The following is a 12,450-nucleotide window of genomic DNA, read 5'->3' as shown; positions in this document are numbered from 1 at the left end:
CTACTATAACTAACTTAATGGGCTTAGGACCAAACAACAAATTTTTCTTATGTAAAGCGCTTGCCTTTGTCCATGAGATTTAGGGTCAAGTGGTCAACAGTCAACACCAGCCACTACGGCAGTTTCGGGTCATCAAAAAGTTTGGTCCACGGGCATCTGGTCCAGTATATTATGACCCGAAGACCCGTTTAGTTATCACGCGATTCCAAGCCGCTGAAGGTTCTTGAAAGTTGCCGATTAACAAACAAGAAGTTGACCTTCAAACAGCAACCAACAGAAGCTCTTTTAGTGAACCAAAAACGCAAACTGGACGGTGCTGGGTAGAAAAATGGAGTTGGAACCACAAACTGTAAAGTTGGATTTATCAGAGACAGACATTAACTGGAATAGGTAACTAATTAAGCTTTATTTCTCTCTCACTTTCTTTTTCTTTTAAAAAAATTTCGTTGGTTATTTTGTAATAGTATTCATTCAGTCAATTCTAAGACATGGGTTTTACTCTAGAGATGTAATTTCGAAAAGGGTTGGTGTTAGTTTGGATTATTATGTTTCATTTTGTTCAGAATTTTTAAATTGAAGTTCCTATGAAAGATGATGAATTTTGTTAGATTTTCATATATGGGTTTAAGGTTTATGGTAGAAATGGCATCGAAGATTGAACTAAGTTTGATCCTGGATGATGGTGAGGGAAAGGGTGTTTGAATCGGGTTATTGAGCGAGTGATTTAGAGTATTTCTGAGATATTTTTTTTTAATACAAGAATTTCTGAGTGATTATGGGTCAGACCCAAAAAAATGTTTCCTATGTAATTGAGCGAAAATGAGATTCGGTTTTAGTTTGCATTATTATTATAACATCCATTACATGCCACCTAATGTCCCATCCATATATCCTTGATCATTTCTTTGATTATTATTGCCCGAAAATGTCCCATCCATCCATATGCGTTATAGAACTCGAGATTTACCATCCATATTTGAATTCTGAATCTTTTGATGTATATGATGTAACAAGAGAAGCTGGATTTTGACGTGTTTTAAGTTAAATCCGGAGCTAATTCTTGTGCTATCTCTTGATGTAAGGTTGGATAAGACAAAGTTTCATCTCATTGGAGCTGTCTTATTTACTGCTCAATGTGGCTTACTTCATCCAATGGCAGTTGTAAAGACTAGAATGCAAGTAGCTGGGTCTGGGCTTGATCGAAATCATGGAACAGCAGTATTTAGGCAAATATTGAGAAGTGGTGGTATACCTGGGGTTTTTAGAGGATTTGGTACTTCCGCTATTGCGTCATTGCCTGGTAGAGTCTTGTCTTTGACATCTCTTGAAGTATCAAAAGACATGATGCTTAAGTACACCGAAGATCTTCATATGGATGAAGCCACCCGTGTGGGAATTGCAAATGGGGTGGCAGGTATGGTGTCGAACCTTGTTTGTTGTGCATACTATGTACCATTGGATGTGGTAAGTCTATTTATTATATTGCAATCGGTTTGGCCTATCGTCATTGATATTTTGAGGTTAATAAACAATAGTAATAACTTATCGTATATGGCGAATGCTGTAAGAAATTTAGAAGTGGCGGAATTTCACTTGTCATGCGATGCGAACTTGGCCATTGCTTGATTCTTTAGTTCAATAACGGGAGGCTAGCATTGCCAAAACTATGTTGGCATGTTTTATCTGCATATGAGCCATGTGAATACATAATAAAGATGGTAAGGGTGTCAGCACAATGTTATATCCTAATCAAAAGTAGCCCTAACTACATTGCCTGGTCCATAACGATTAGCAGATTCAAATGACTAAGCCAAATGTAATTTGTTCATGAATTTGATCGGTTTCGTTAGATGCTCACCTATTATTTCTTTATCATCAACTTGTTCCTTTTTAAATTTCCGGAATTCCTCACAGGTTGTCCAGAGGCTAATGGTCCAAGGCCTTCCCGGGACTGCAGCTTGTAACGGGCCTAGTGAGGTAATTCATAAAATAATGAGGGTTGAAGGGTTTCGTGGCATGTATAGGGGATTTGGATTAACAGCTTTGACACAGTCCCCAGCTAATGCACTTTGGTGGGGTGCTTATGCCGCTGCACAGAACGTCATTTGGAGGTATGTATTGTACGTTTAAGTAATCCAGCATCTTATTTGTAATTTTGTATTCGTCGATCAGAGAGAAACAGAAGAAGTAGAAGTTCTAAATATGAAGTGGCGTTTGCTTGTATTTGTAGGAGCCTCAATTATAAAAATGATGAAGGGGAAAAGACACCATCTCAGTTGGAGATGGTTACGGTTCAAGCAACAGCAGGAACCTTTGCAGGTGCTGTTTCTTCTGTTATTACCACTCCAATTGACACAATCAAGACACGGCTCCAAGTACTTTATTATCTTCATTTATCTCTTATCTTCTGCTTTGCTTCTCGCATATGCTGTAATGGCACCGCAGAACCTAGACTTGCCCTTGGTATAGTAGTGAAATTGTTTCGTTTATCAATTTTGTAGGTCATGGATGATTATGGTGGTGGTAGACCATCTGTTATCAAAACTGCGAAACTTCTCCTCGAAGGAGATGGTTGGAGAGGTTTCTATAGAGGATTTGGACCCCGATTTTTCAATATGTCACTCTACGGGACTACAATGATCGTTACTTACGAACTTATAAGTATGTCTCTGTGGACTCAAATCATCTTGGTTTAAATGTAAAATTCATGTTTTACTGTTTAACTGATTGGTTTATCAATGTCTTTGGGGTTTTTCTTCTCTTGCAGAGAGGCTCTCTGTAAAACAAGCCTAGTTTATCCCGCTTACAGGACACTCAATGATTCATTCAATTTTGCTTATCGGAGATATAGAGCAAAATGCCATTATTGATAACATGTTACTTTAGGTGGCCAAGTTGACCTTCTTTTCCCTCATTCTTCTAGACTTTCAAGCCATTTTGTATCAACTCTTTTGTCAATGAAATTCAGCTCATCGGTGCACCTAGATTTACTTGTGAATATACAAATATAAAGCATAATAGTAGTATTTTTTAAACTTAATTGCGGTCACCTGGATATATTGATATTTTAATATGTATATCTAACATGTTATAATTTGAATGGGACGAATTTCTTCCATTCTCGACATATAGTTTAAAGCCGAAATGATTAACGTCCCGTGGGCCATCCCGAACTCTCAGAGAGAAGGCTTGGGCTTATCTTTAACCCATCCCTACAAATCTGTCGGGTTGGGGACCATGTTTTTGTCGGTGTATCATAGAGTTTAAAGTGGTTTGGATAGCACTTAATGAATAAAATAACTTTTGGATTTATAGATACACATCCAAAATTGGTCTGAGTAGATAATTTCAAAATGACTCGTAGATAAAAAAAACATTTTATTTCTAACTCCAGCAAAAAAAAATAAAATCCAAAGATTGTATTCCGGGTATCCAAACACCCTTTTGGCACCGTTGGAGGAGAGAACACCCAAGAAAAAACCTTCCTTATCCCAAGTTCAATGTGAACAGAATAATAGAGTAGATAATATTTCGTACAAGGTCGTAGGTGTCCAAAGTCAGATCTGATTTTAGAGCCATTCAATTCAATAAAAACGACAGACAGAGATTAGGAGGAATATGTTAGACCTGTAGAGTGTCTCTCTCTGTCTTTCTATTGTAGGTTAATTTTGAATTTTCAGTCCTCAAACTCGTCTTCTAGCTACAATACAAGAATCTTCTGAGAAGTTGCGAAAATGAAACCCAGGAAGAGACAAATCAAACGGTAGGCTTCAATCCACTCTAAATTCAAGGTCAACGATTATGAATGGTTAAGAATTTCAGTCCACATTTTGATATGGAAATCGAATATCAAAATAGTTATATCTCTATATTAAATGTTGGGTTTCTAATTTACAACATTGGATTCCAGGAAAGGAGAAATCTTTGAGTGGAAATCGAAAAAGAGGAGAAATTTTTTGAAGTTAAAATGTGGAGTCATCAAGAGCTTATTGACTGAGTAAGTGCTACTACTGCATTTCTTAGTAATTGGTTTTCGTTATTTTTTTTTTTATGTTTAATGGTAAAGTTTGCAGATGTGATTTTTAATGAGTGAATGTGTGATATACTGTAACAATGTAACCAAGTATGAGTTTTCGGATAGATTTAAGGTTAAAATTGCTAACTTTATAAATTCATTGGAGCTATGGTTTTTTTTTTTTTTTTAAATCAATCAATTATCATATTTAGATTTAATGTATGTTGGGTTTGGTTTCAAAATCTTGTTGTAAGAAAAATTCAGTCAGATATGCCTTTTAAATGTACATGAAATTCTCTCTGGGTGTTCTTCCTTTCCTTTGATAGTTGTCCATGGATTTCTTTTGGAGTGTGTATCTTGACTAATTATGAGAAGATGAGGAGGAAATTATAGTGCAATGCTGAGAAATGGCGAACAGGAATGTATCTTGCCATCCCTTTTAGGTGGTATGGACCTGATAGTAAGTTCCTCTTTCGCTTAATGCTAGGTACATAGTACTTCCCTTTTCCCCTTAAAAGAAACAATAGCACAAGATTTCATTGACGAGGAAAACACCTTGCAGCGAAAAACTCCCGAGTCTTAACCTTGTTTAATAGGAAAAAAGTTCACTACGATATATAATATCCGTACATTGGTAGGTGTAGTATGGTCGAAAGTCAGATCTAATTCAAGCCATTCAACAAAAACGGTAGAGATTAGGAATATTGTAGAGTAATAGCTCTGTCTCTCTCTTCTTTCTCTTAAGTTCTCACTCCTCATCTCGTCTTCTAGCCAGAATCTGTGAAGTTAGGAAAATGAAGCCAAGGAAGAGAAAAATCAAAAGGTAGCAATTAACACTAATCCACTCAAAGGTCAAGGTTTTAGTCTTATTGACATAAAACCATGCGGTCAATGATTATGAATGATCAAAGAATTGAGTTCACATTATTGCTTGAGTGAATATGCACCTTGAATATGTAAATTGGATCTCTTTTTAAATGTTCTGTTTCCTTGTTGTTGTTATTTACAACATTGGATTCTAGAATAGGAGAAAAGTTTCGGTGGAAACCAAAAAGTGGAAAAATCTAATGTCAAATGTGTAATCATCAAATAGCTTATTGATTAAGTAAGCACTATATCATTCCCTAATGATTAGTATCCGTTTTTAATTACCGGTAAAGTTTGTAGATGTGATTTTTGAAATTTAATAGAAAGATGTGATTTTTAATGAGCGAATGTGTGATACACTGTGTCATTGCCGTTTCCAGGTATGTGTTTGTTCCTCTTACATTTAAGGTTAATGGTGTTTATTGCACTTACGAGTTTTTCAGAGCTCTGGGTGTTGTTTTAACTCAAATCAATCATCATTTTTGTTTCGTTTCAAAATCTCGTCGTAAGATAAAAATGCAGTCAGATTATGCCTTTTAATAATGGTAAATGGGAATCCTTTCTGGGTGTTTATCTTGGCTGATTATAAGAAAATTGAGGAGGAGCTTTTAGTGAAGTGCTGGATGGGAAAGTATATATCCTGCCATCCCTTTTGCGTGGTATAGACCTGATTTTAGTTAGCCTCTTCGCTTAATGCCAGGTGCATAGTCCTTCCCATCCTTTTTTCCTTTCAAAGCAACAACCCCTTGGCCACTTACATAGACCATAGTTGAGCAATATGCATCTTTTTTAATCAATTCAGTTGTCATTACACAATTTCTTCCTAGTTTTGTGATATTGGATTCCCAAATACGAGAAAATTCCAAAGACAAATGTGCAAACACGTTTAGCTAGAGCTTATTAATTAAGCACTCCATTTTTTGAACTGGAGTAAGTACTACATCTTCCATAATCTTTTAAGTTTACATGAAGCTCTAGCATTGGTTTTCCAAGAAATTAAAAATTATCTCTCTTGTTTACTTATATAAACCATTATTTAGCAATATGCATCTTTTCGATTCAATTCGGTTGTCATTTCACAAGTTCTTACTAGTTTAGCAACTGTCTTGTAAATGTAGGAAAACAAGTTTCAGACAGAGAAAGAAGATAGACGAGTACCGTTGAATTTGAAGTCATTAGTGATGGAGGAGATTAGAGAAAGGAAACAAAATGAAAGAGAAGAATTCGAAGTGTCAGACGGGAAACCACAAGAAGAGGAGATTTTGAGGAAAATTCCACCATGGAGGAGCCAACTTACAGTCAGAGGATTGGTTGCAAGTTTCTTAATTGGAATAATATACAGTATTATAGTACAAAAGATCAGCCTCACAACAGGACTTACTCCAACTCTTAATGTTTCCGCTGCTCTTCTTTCATACATTTTCATCAAGGGCTGGACTAAATTGCTTGGCAAATTTGGTTTTGATTCTGCTCCATTTACTAAACAAGAGAATACAGTAATTCAAACTTGTGCTGTTGCTTGTTACAGTGTTTCTATTGCAGGTAAAGTTCCAATCCCTTTTTTCTTTGTCCCTTCCCCTCTCACTTTGTCGATTCCATGTTGACATATTTTCATGTTTTGCAGGTGGATTTGGGTCTTTTCTATTGGGATTGAATAGGAAAACATATGACCTAGCAGGGCCTGCTACTCCAGGAAACACTCCAGGGAGTTATAAGGAACCAGGAATTGGATGGATGACTGGTTTTCTTTTTGTTACTGGATTCGTTGGTCTCTTTTCATTAATTCCTCTTAGAAAGGTAACACTCTTTGTTAATAATGCACTGTTTTACCCACCAGTAACGAAAGAATAGTTATTATATACTAGAATTTAAAAGTTCAGGTGTAGGTGTGATTTGACTTCACTTCTAGAATTCATTTTACTTTACGGAGTGGCACCTATGTTGTTTCATCTCTTAGAATTGTTTTTCGTTTGATAGAGGGTGTTTTTTCCTTTCTCTTAATTTTTTGTAAATCTCAGTATCATATTGTAAGTTAAATATAGCATCCGTGCAAAAGTTTTTCTGTTGCAGAAAGCAAATATTCAATTACAATTGGTCAATAGTGGTTAGTATAGTGTAGTTAGTTCTGATCTATGACATTGAAATCTTGACAACTATTTGGAAAACTACATGGCTTGTCTTTTTCATTGATTATTTGCTGTTTCTTTTTGTTGTTTGTGAAGATCATGATAATAGACTACAAGTTAGCTTATCCGAGTGGCATTGCAACTGCAGTTCTCATTAACGGGTTCCATACACCTAAAGCAGATAAGATGGCCAAGTACTATTTACTGATTCCTTAACCTCTCTTCATTGAATACCAATCTTGAATATTAGCGTGGATTGTAAAGTGTCTTTATGGTTTTCTAGGGAGCAAGTTCGAGGTTTCGCGAAATTCTTTTCTTTTAGTTTCCTGTGGGGTTTCTTCCAATGGTTCTATACTGGTGGCGACCAATGTGGATTTGCGCAGTTTCCTACTTTTGGGTTGCAAGCTTGGAACCAGTCGTGCGTATTCCTTCTTCTTAGTTCGCCCCATTATTTAAATCAAATTTTCACTTTGCTTAATATTTTCTGGATTTCTTCGTATTTGCAGCTTTTTCTTCGATTTCAGCATGACTTATATTGGAGCAGGGATGATTTGTTCACATCTTGTGAATTTGTCTACTCTTTTTGGAGCTGTTCTCTCATGGGGTGTAATGTGGCCATTGATACGTGGTCAAAAAGGAGAATGGTATCCGGCAACTATTAAAGAAGGCAGCATGAAGAGTTTGACTGGTTACAAGGTCTCTATATTAAATATCATGTTCGATGTTTACATATTTTTTCTATGTAAAGTTTACTAAAATCTGAAATTATTTTCTGTAGGTTTTTATCTCCATTGCTCTCATTCTTGGAGATGGGCTTTACAATTTTCTCAAAGTAATGTATCTTTCCAGTAGAAGTATTAAAGGCACAATCAAAGTGTCCAACGAAGGTAAAAGAGGAACCAAAATTATTTAGTGTGTGTTCAAGAACCATGTTGCTTACATTTCCAAAACCTTGTCTTATTAATCTGATCAGTTCGTGCATCTTCACACTCGCATCTTTGCGCACATAGTAGAGTGGAGACCTTATATCTCCTACCTCAGTGTCAACTTTCAACAACTTACTACTCCTGCAAGCTTATTTTTTTCAACGAAATTAAAATTATTAATTTCTTGGAAGATTAAGCCTACATGGATGTTTGGAGTTTGGACATCACATTAGTGTACCAGTTTTCCTGGTATTTCAGAAATTCAGACCCTTTATGTTTGTAGGTTCTTAGATTTTCCCAATTGGTTTGCAACAGTTCATTCTAAATGTCGCAATTAAGGAAAGCTTCAAGTGTATGGAATCGCAGGCTTATAACTTTCCGAGTTATGATAATCTACAACATGGAAAAATAAACTCATATATTGTACTTCTTTTCTTCTTCAGTTGCAGATGGATCAATTCAATCTCTTGAAGATCGTCAGAGAAATGAGCTCTTCGTGAGGGAAAGTATTCCTATTTGGGTTGCTTGTGTTGGGTACGTCCTCTTCTCCATTGTTTCCATCATTGCGATCCCATTTATGTTTCCTCAGCTGAAATGGTACTACGTGGTGGTCGCCTACGTCCTTGCTCCATTCTTGGGATTTTCAAATGCATATGGTGCCGGTCTCACTGACATGAACATGGCATATAACTATGGGAAAGTGGCTTTATTTGCGTTAGCAGCAATAGGTGGGAAAGACAGCGGTGTAATTGCAGGGCTTATAGGTTGTGGTCTGGTTAAACAAATTGTTTATATCTCCTCTGATCTTATGCACGATTTTAAAGCTGGTCACCTCACGCTTACTTCCCCCCGTTCCATGGTTGTAAGCCAGGCTGTCGGAACAGCAATGGGTTGTGTCATAGCTCCTCTATCATTCTTTCTTTTCTATAAAGCCTTTGATATTGGGGACCCTGATGGAGAATATAAAGCTCCATATGCTTTAATTTATCGTAATATGGCAATTCTCGGGGTAGAAGGTTTCTCTGCCTTGCCAAACCACTGTTTGCAGCTCTGTTACGGGTTCTTTGCATTCGCCTTTCTAGCTAATTTGGTCAGAGATCTTTCCCCATCGAAGGTTGGCAAGTGGGTTCCACTGCCTATGGCTATGGCAGTCCCGTTTCTTGTTGGTGCAAGTTTTGCGATAGACATGTCTATTGGGAGCCTTATTGTATTTCTGTGGCACAAGATTGACAGCAAGAAAGCCCCTTTAATGATTTATGCGGTTGCTTCTGGTTTGATGTGCGGAGAAGGGCTATGGGTTCTGCCTGCATCAATTCTTGGTTTGGCTAAGGTAAAGCCTCCCATATGCATGAAATTTGTGCCCTCCAAATGAGGACATGTGAGGTAGGTGCTATAATTCCTGTATACCTTATGAGGTTCTTTGAATACAAGTAAAGAGTAAAATTATGCAATTATTGTCTAGTCCAGCTACTCTGCCGGACACATTAATGTAACTATACCACTGCTTATAGTTTAATTAGTAAAAAGTAGTCCTCTGATTAACTTATCTGTCAATAATTGTAACCAACACGAATTTAGGATCAGAAATCAGATGGTATACAAATACTCAGATTGATCTTGATGACTTTATTTTATTTTCTTTTTTTTCTCTTTTGGGCTTTGTCGTTTAAAAGGGTTGGAGCTAAGGCATCCCCCAGTTAGCGAAAAAGTACGATAAAAAATCTCTTACACTGAGGAAAAAGTACGATAAAAAATCTCCTACACTGAGGAAAAACTCAGTGGTGCCCTCTCTAAGAGTGCAATGGATGTCATTTAGGCCATCAGTGTGTCACTAATAGACATTGTTATTCAAGATTAAAAACTAGGATGAATATTAGCATATGTGTTGCATTTCCTCTTTTAAATGATTTAGGTATAATGAACCAGGTAGGATTTTTGTAGGACAATGCTCTAAGTTAAATTTAAAGATCATCAGAATCTTTAAATTTTTGTTAATTCAAGGATAATCATCTCTAGATGATCTGGAGTCATCTAGAGATAACAGTCGAATGATAATCATCTCTAGGATAATTTTTGTATAGCTCAACCACAAGTAATATAAGTTTCTAGTCAAATGATAACAGTCAGTGTTGGAGATGTTTTGGTTTCTGGAGTACATGCTCATGTTAAGGTGGTTCAAAGAAGGTTTCAATGGTCTGAAATGCAGTTAATAAGTGATCTTAATAAGCCATGGATTATCCTTAGTGATTTTAATGCAGTAATTTCACATGATGAGAAAGTTGGTGGTAGACTTCCTAATAGAACTGCAATGGTGGATTTCAATGAGTGTATAACTCAGTGTAACCTTCTTCATGCTCCAAAAAATGGTCTTCAGTTTTCTTGGTCTAATTGTCAGCAAGGAAATAGAAGGATTCTATGTAACTTAGACATGGTCTTATTTAATCAGAAATGGTTGCAATTGTATGGAGATTGGGGATACAAGGTGGGTATGAGAATTGTTTCAGATCATGCACCTTTGCTGGGTGGTTGTGCAAGCATACCTAAGCCAAAAAATACTCCTAGAAAGTTTCAAAAAATGTGGATTAGTCATCCAAATTTTATGCAAGTAGTGTCTGAATGTTAAGAAAAACCAATTATTGGTGATCCTGCATTTCAATTCTTACACAAGTTAAAGGAGCTTAAAAAGGTGTTAAATGATTGGAATTGGAAAGTTTTTGGAAATGTTCAAGTAAAGATAAAAGAAGCTGAAGAAAAAGTTAAAATTGCAATTGAAATATCTGACAACAATCCATTTGATGAAGATGCTTACAAAGATTTGGTTAGAGCTCAAAATGAACATGCTAGTAGAGAGGTACAAGAAAACAATCTATTAAGACAAAAAGTTAGAGTTAAGTGGATTAAAGAAGGATCAGCAAATACTAGTTTCTTTCACACAAATATGAAGATTAGAGCTGCAAGAAATGCAATTCATGAAATTGAGGATAATGATGGTAATGTACTTGCAAGTTAGGATCTAATAGCTCATCATTTGGTCAATCATTTTCAAAAGAAGTTTGAACATGCTCCTATGGAAGTTGATGATGATCTTTTAGAAGTAATTCCTAAAGTTATTAATGAGGAAGATCAAAAACTGCTTGATGTGATACCTGAGGAAGAAGCGATTAAAAGGATAATATTTGAAATGGATCCAGACAGTGCTCCTGGTCCTGATGGATTTTCTGGTATTTTTTATAGAAGCTGTTGGGAGATAATTAAACATGATCTTGTTGCAGCTATTCAATTTTGCTGGAGAAGAAAATTTATTCCCAGAGATATGAACTCAAGTTTCTTATTCTTACTTCCAAAGACTCAAGCTGCAAAAACTGCTAATCATTTCAGACCAATTGGTTTGAGTAATGTTATCTTTAAAATATTTACAAAAATCATTACCAGCAGAATGAGTGAAGTAATGAAGAAGATGATATCTCCTCAACAAGTAGCTTATGTCAAAGGAAGAAGCATACATGAGCAAATTATTTTAGCTTCTGAGCTTGTTAATGAGATGAAGTTCAAAAAAAGAGGAGGGAATGTAAGTATGAAACTTGACATTTCTCAAGCATATGACACAGTGAGTTGGGAGTTTTTGGTCAAAGTTTTTAAAAAATATGGCTTCTCATATGAGTGGTGTGATTGGATAATAACTTTGTTCAACTCAGCCAAGATTTCAGTGCTTGTGAATGGTGGTCCTTGTGGCTTTTTTAATGTTGAAAGAGGACTAAGGCAGGGAGATCCCTTATCTCCAATTCTTTTTGTGATTATGGAAGATGTGCTCAGTATAAACATTTCAGCTTTGGTGGAAAAAGGAAAATTGCAACCAATGGTGACAAAAAAAGTTATTCATCCCACACATCTCTTTTTTGCAGATGATGTTTTCATTTTTTGCAATGGTGGAAAAAAAAGCTTAGTCAATCTGCTCAAATTACTAGATACTTATCAAGCATGTTCTGGTTAAATCATGAATAAGGTTAAAAGTAAACTCTTTGTGGATGGAACTACATCATCAGAGGAAAACTATGATTAGTGCACTTGTAAACATGAAAATTTCTAAATTTCCTGATAAGTATTTGGGAGTTTACTTAGCCCTTGGAAAAATTACTTCTGCAATGCTATGGCCTATAGTTGAATTGATTCAGAAAAAATTGGCAGCATGGAAAGGGAGACTTCTTTCATTTTAAGATACATTGATTCTGGTGAAATTTGTTCTTTGCATTGTTCCAATTTATAATATGTCAGTCTATAAATCACCATTGTCTGTGATGAAAGTGTGTGAAAAGTTGATAAGGAACTTCTTGTGGACTGGTGATGGTGAATTAAGAAAATTTAAGACCATTTCTTGGAAAAGAGTATGCACTCCTTATGAGGAAGGTGGACTTGGCATTAGAAGATTGTAAACAATAAACGAATCTTTATTAATGAAGCTGATGTGAAAAGTTTCAAACTCAGAAGCAGAATGGGCATTGTTTATTTCTGCAAAGTT

At 36.0% G+C, this 12,450-nt stretch overlaps 3 protein-coding genes across 3 annotated transcripts; all 3 read left to right on the top strand.

Moving 5' to 3' along the window:
- The first annotated feature begins 252 nt into the window (after positions 1–252).
- Positions 253–3,018, top strand: LOC113332555 (solute carrier family 25 member 44-like). Its single transcript, XM_026579098.1, has 6 exons — positions 253–390; positions 1,083–1,464; positions 1,915–2,111; positions 2,231–2,375; positions 2,502–2,661; positions 2,768–3,018. The coding sequence occupies exons 1-6, from the start codon at positions 329–331 to the stop codon at positions 2,791–2,793; spliced, it is 972 nt and encodes a 323-aa protein (XP_026434883.1). The 5' UTR covers positions 253–328; the 3' UTR covers positions 2,794–3,018.
- A 590-nt stretch (positions 3,019–3,608) lies between these two features.
- Positions 3,609–9,552, top strand: LOC113332377 (metal-nicotianamine transporter YSL3-like). The gene is made up of 9 exons (XM_026578924.1): positions 3,609–3,763; positions 3,911–3,997; positions 6,001–6,424; positions 6,507–6,679; positions 7,105–7,202; positions 7,292–7,426; positions 7,515–7,704; positions 7,787–7,895; positions 8,378–9,552. Exons 3-9 carry the CDS (start codon positions 6,064–6,066, stop codon positions 9,304–9,306), a joined length of 1,995 nt encoding a protein of 664 aa, XP_026434709.1. The 5' UTR covers positions 3,609–3,763; positions 3,911–3,997; positions 6,001–6,063; the 3' UTR covers positions 9,307–9,552.
- Positions 9,553–10,047: 495 nt separating this feature from the next.
- LOC113332476 lies at positions 10,048–10,944 on the top strand. Its single transcript, XM_026579013.1, has 2 exons — positions 10,048–10,416; positions 10,603–10,944. Exons 1-2 carry the CDS (start codon positions 10,048–10,050, stop codon positions 10,942–10,944), a joined length of 711 nt encoding a protein of 236 aa, XP_026434798.1.
- The last annotated feature ends 1,506 nt before the right edge of the window (positions 10,945–12,450 follow it).

The sequence above is a fragment of the Papaver somniferum genome, unplaced genomic scaffold, assembly GCF_003573695.1.
Source record: "Papaver somniferum cultivar HN1 unplaced genomic scaffold, ASM357369v1 unplaced-scaffold_131, whole genome shotgun sequence".
Classification (NCBI taxonomy): Eukaryota; Viridiplantae; Streptophyta; class Magnoliopsida; order Ranunculales; family Papaveraceae; genus Papaver; species Papaver somniferum.
The sequence above is the reverse complement of the archived record's forward strand: the minus strand, read 5'-3'. Positions and strand labels throughout refer to the sequence as shown.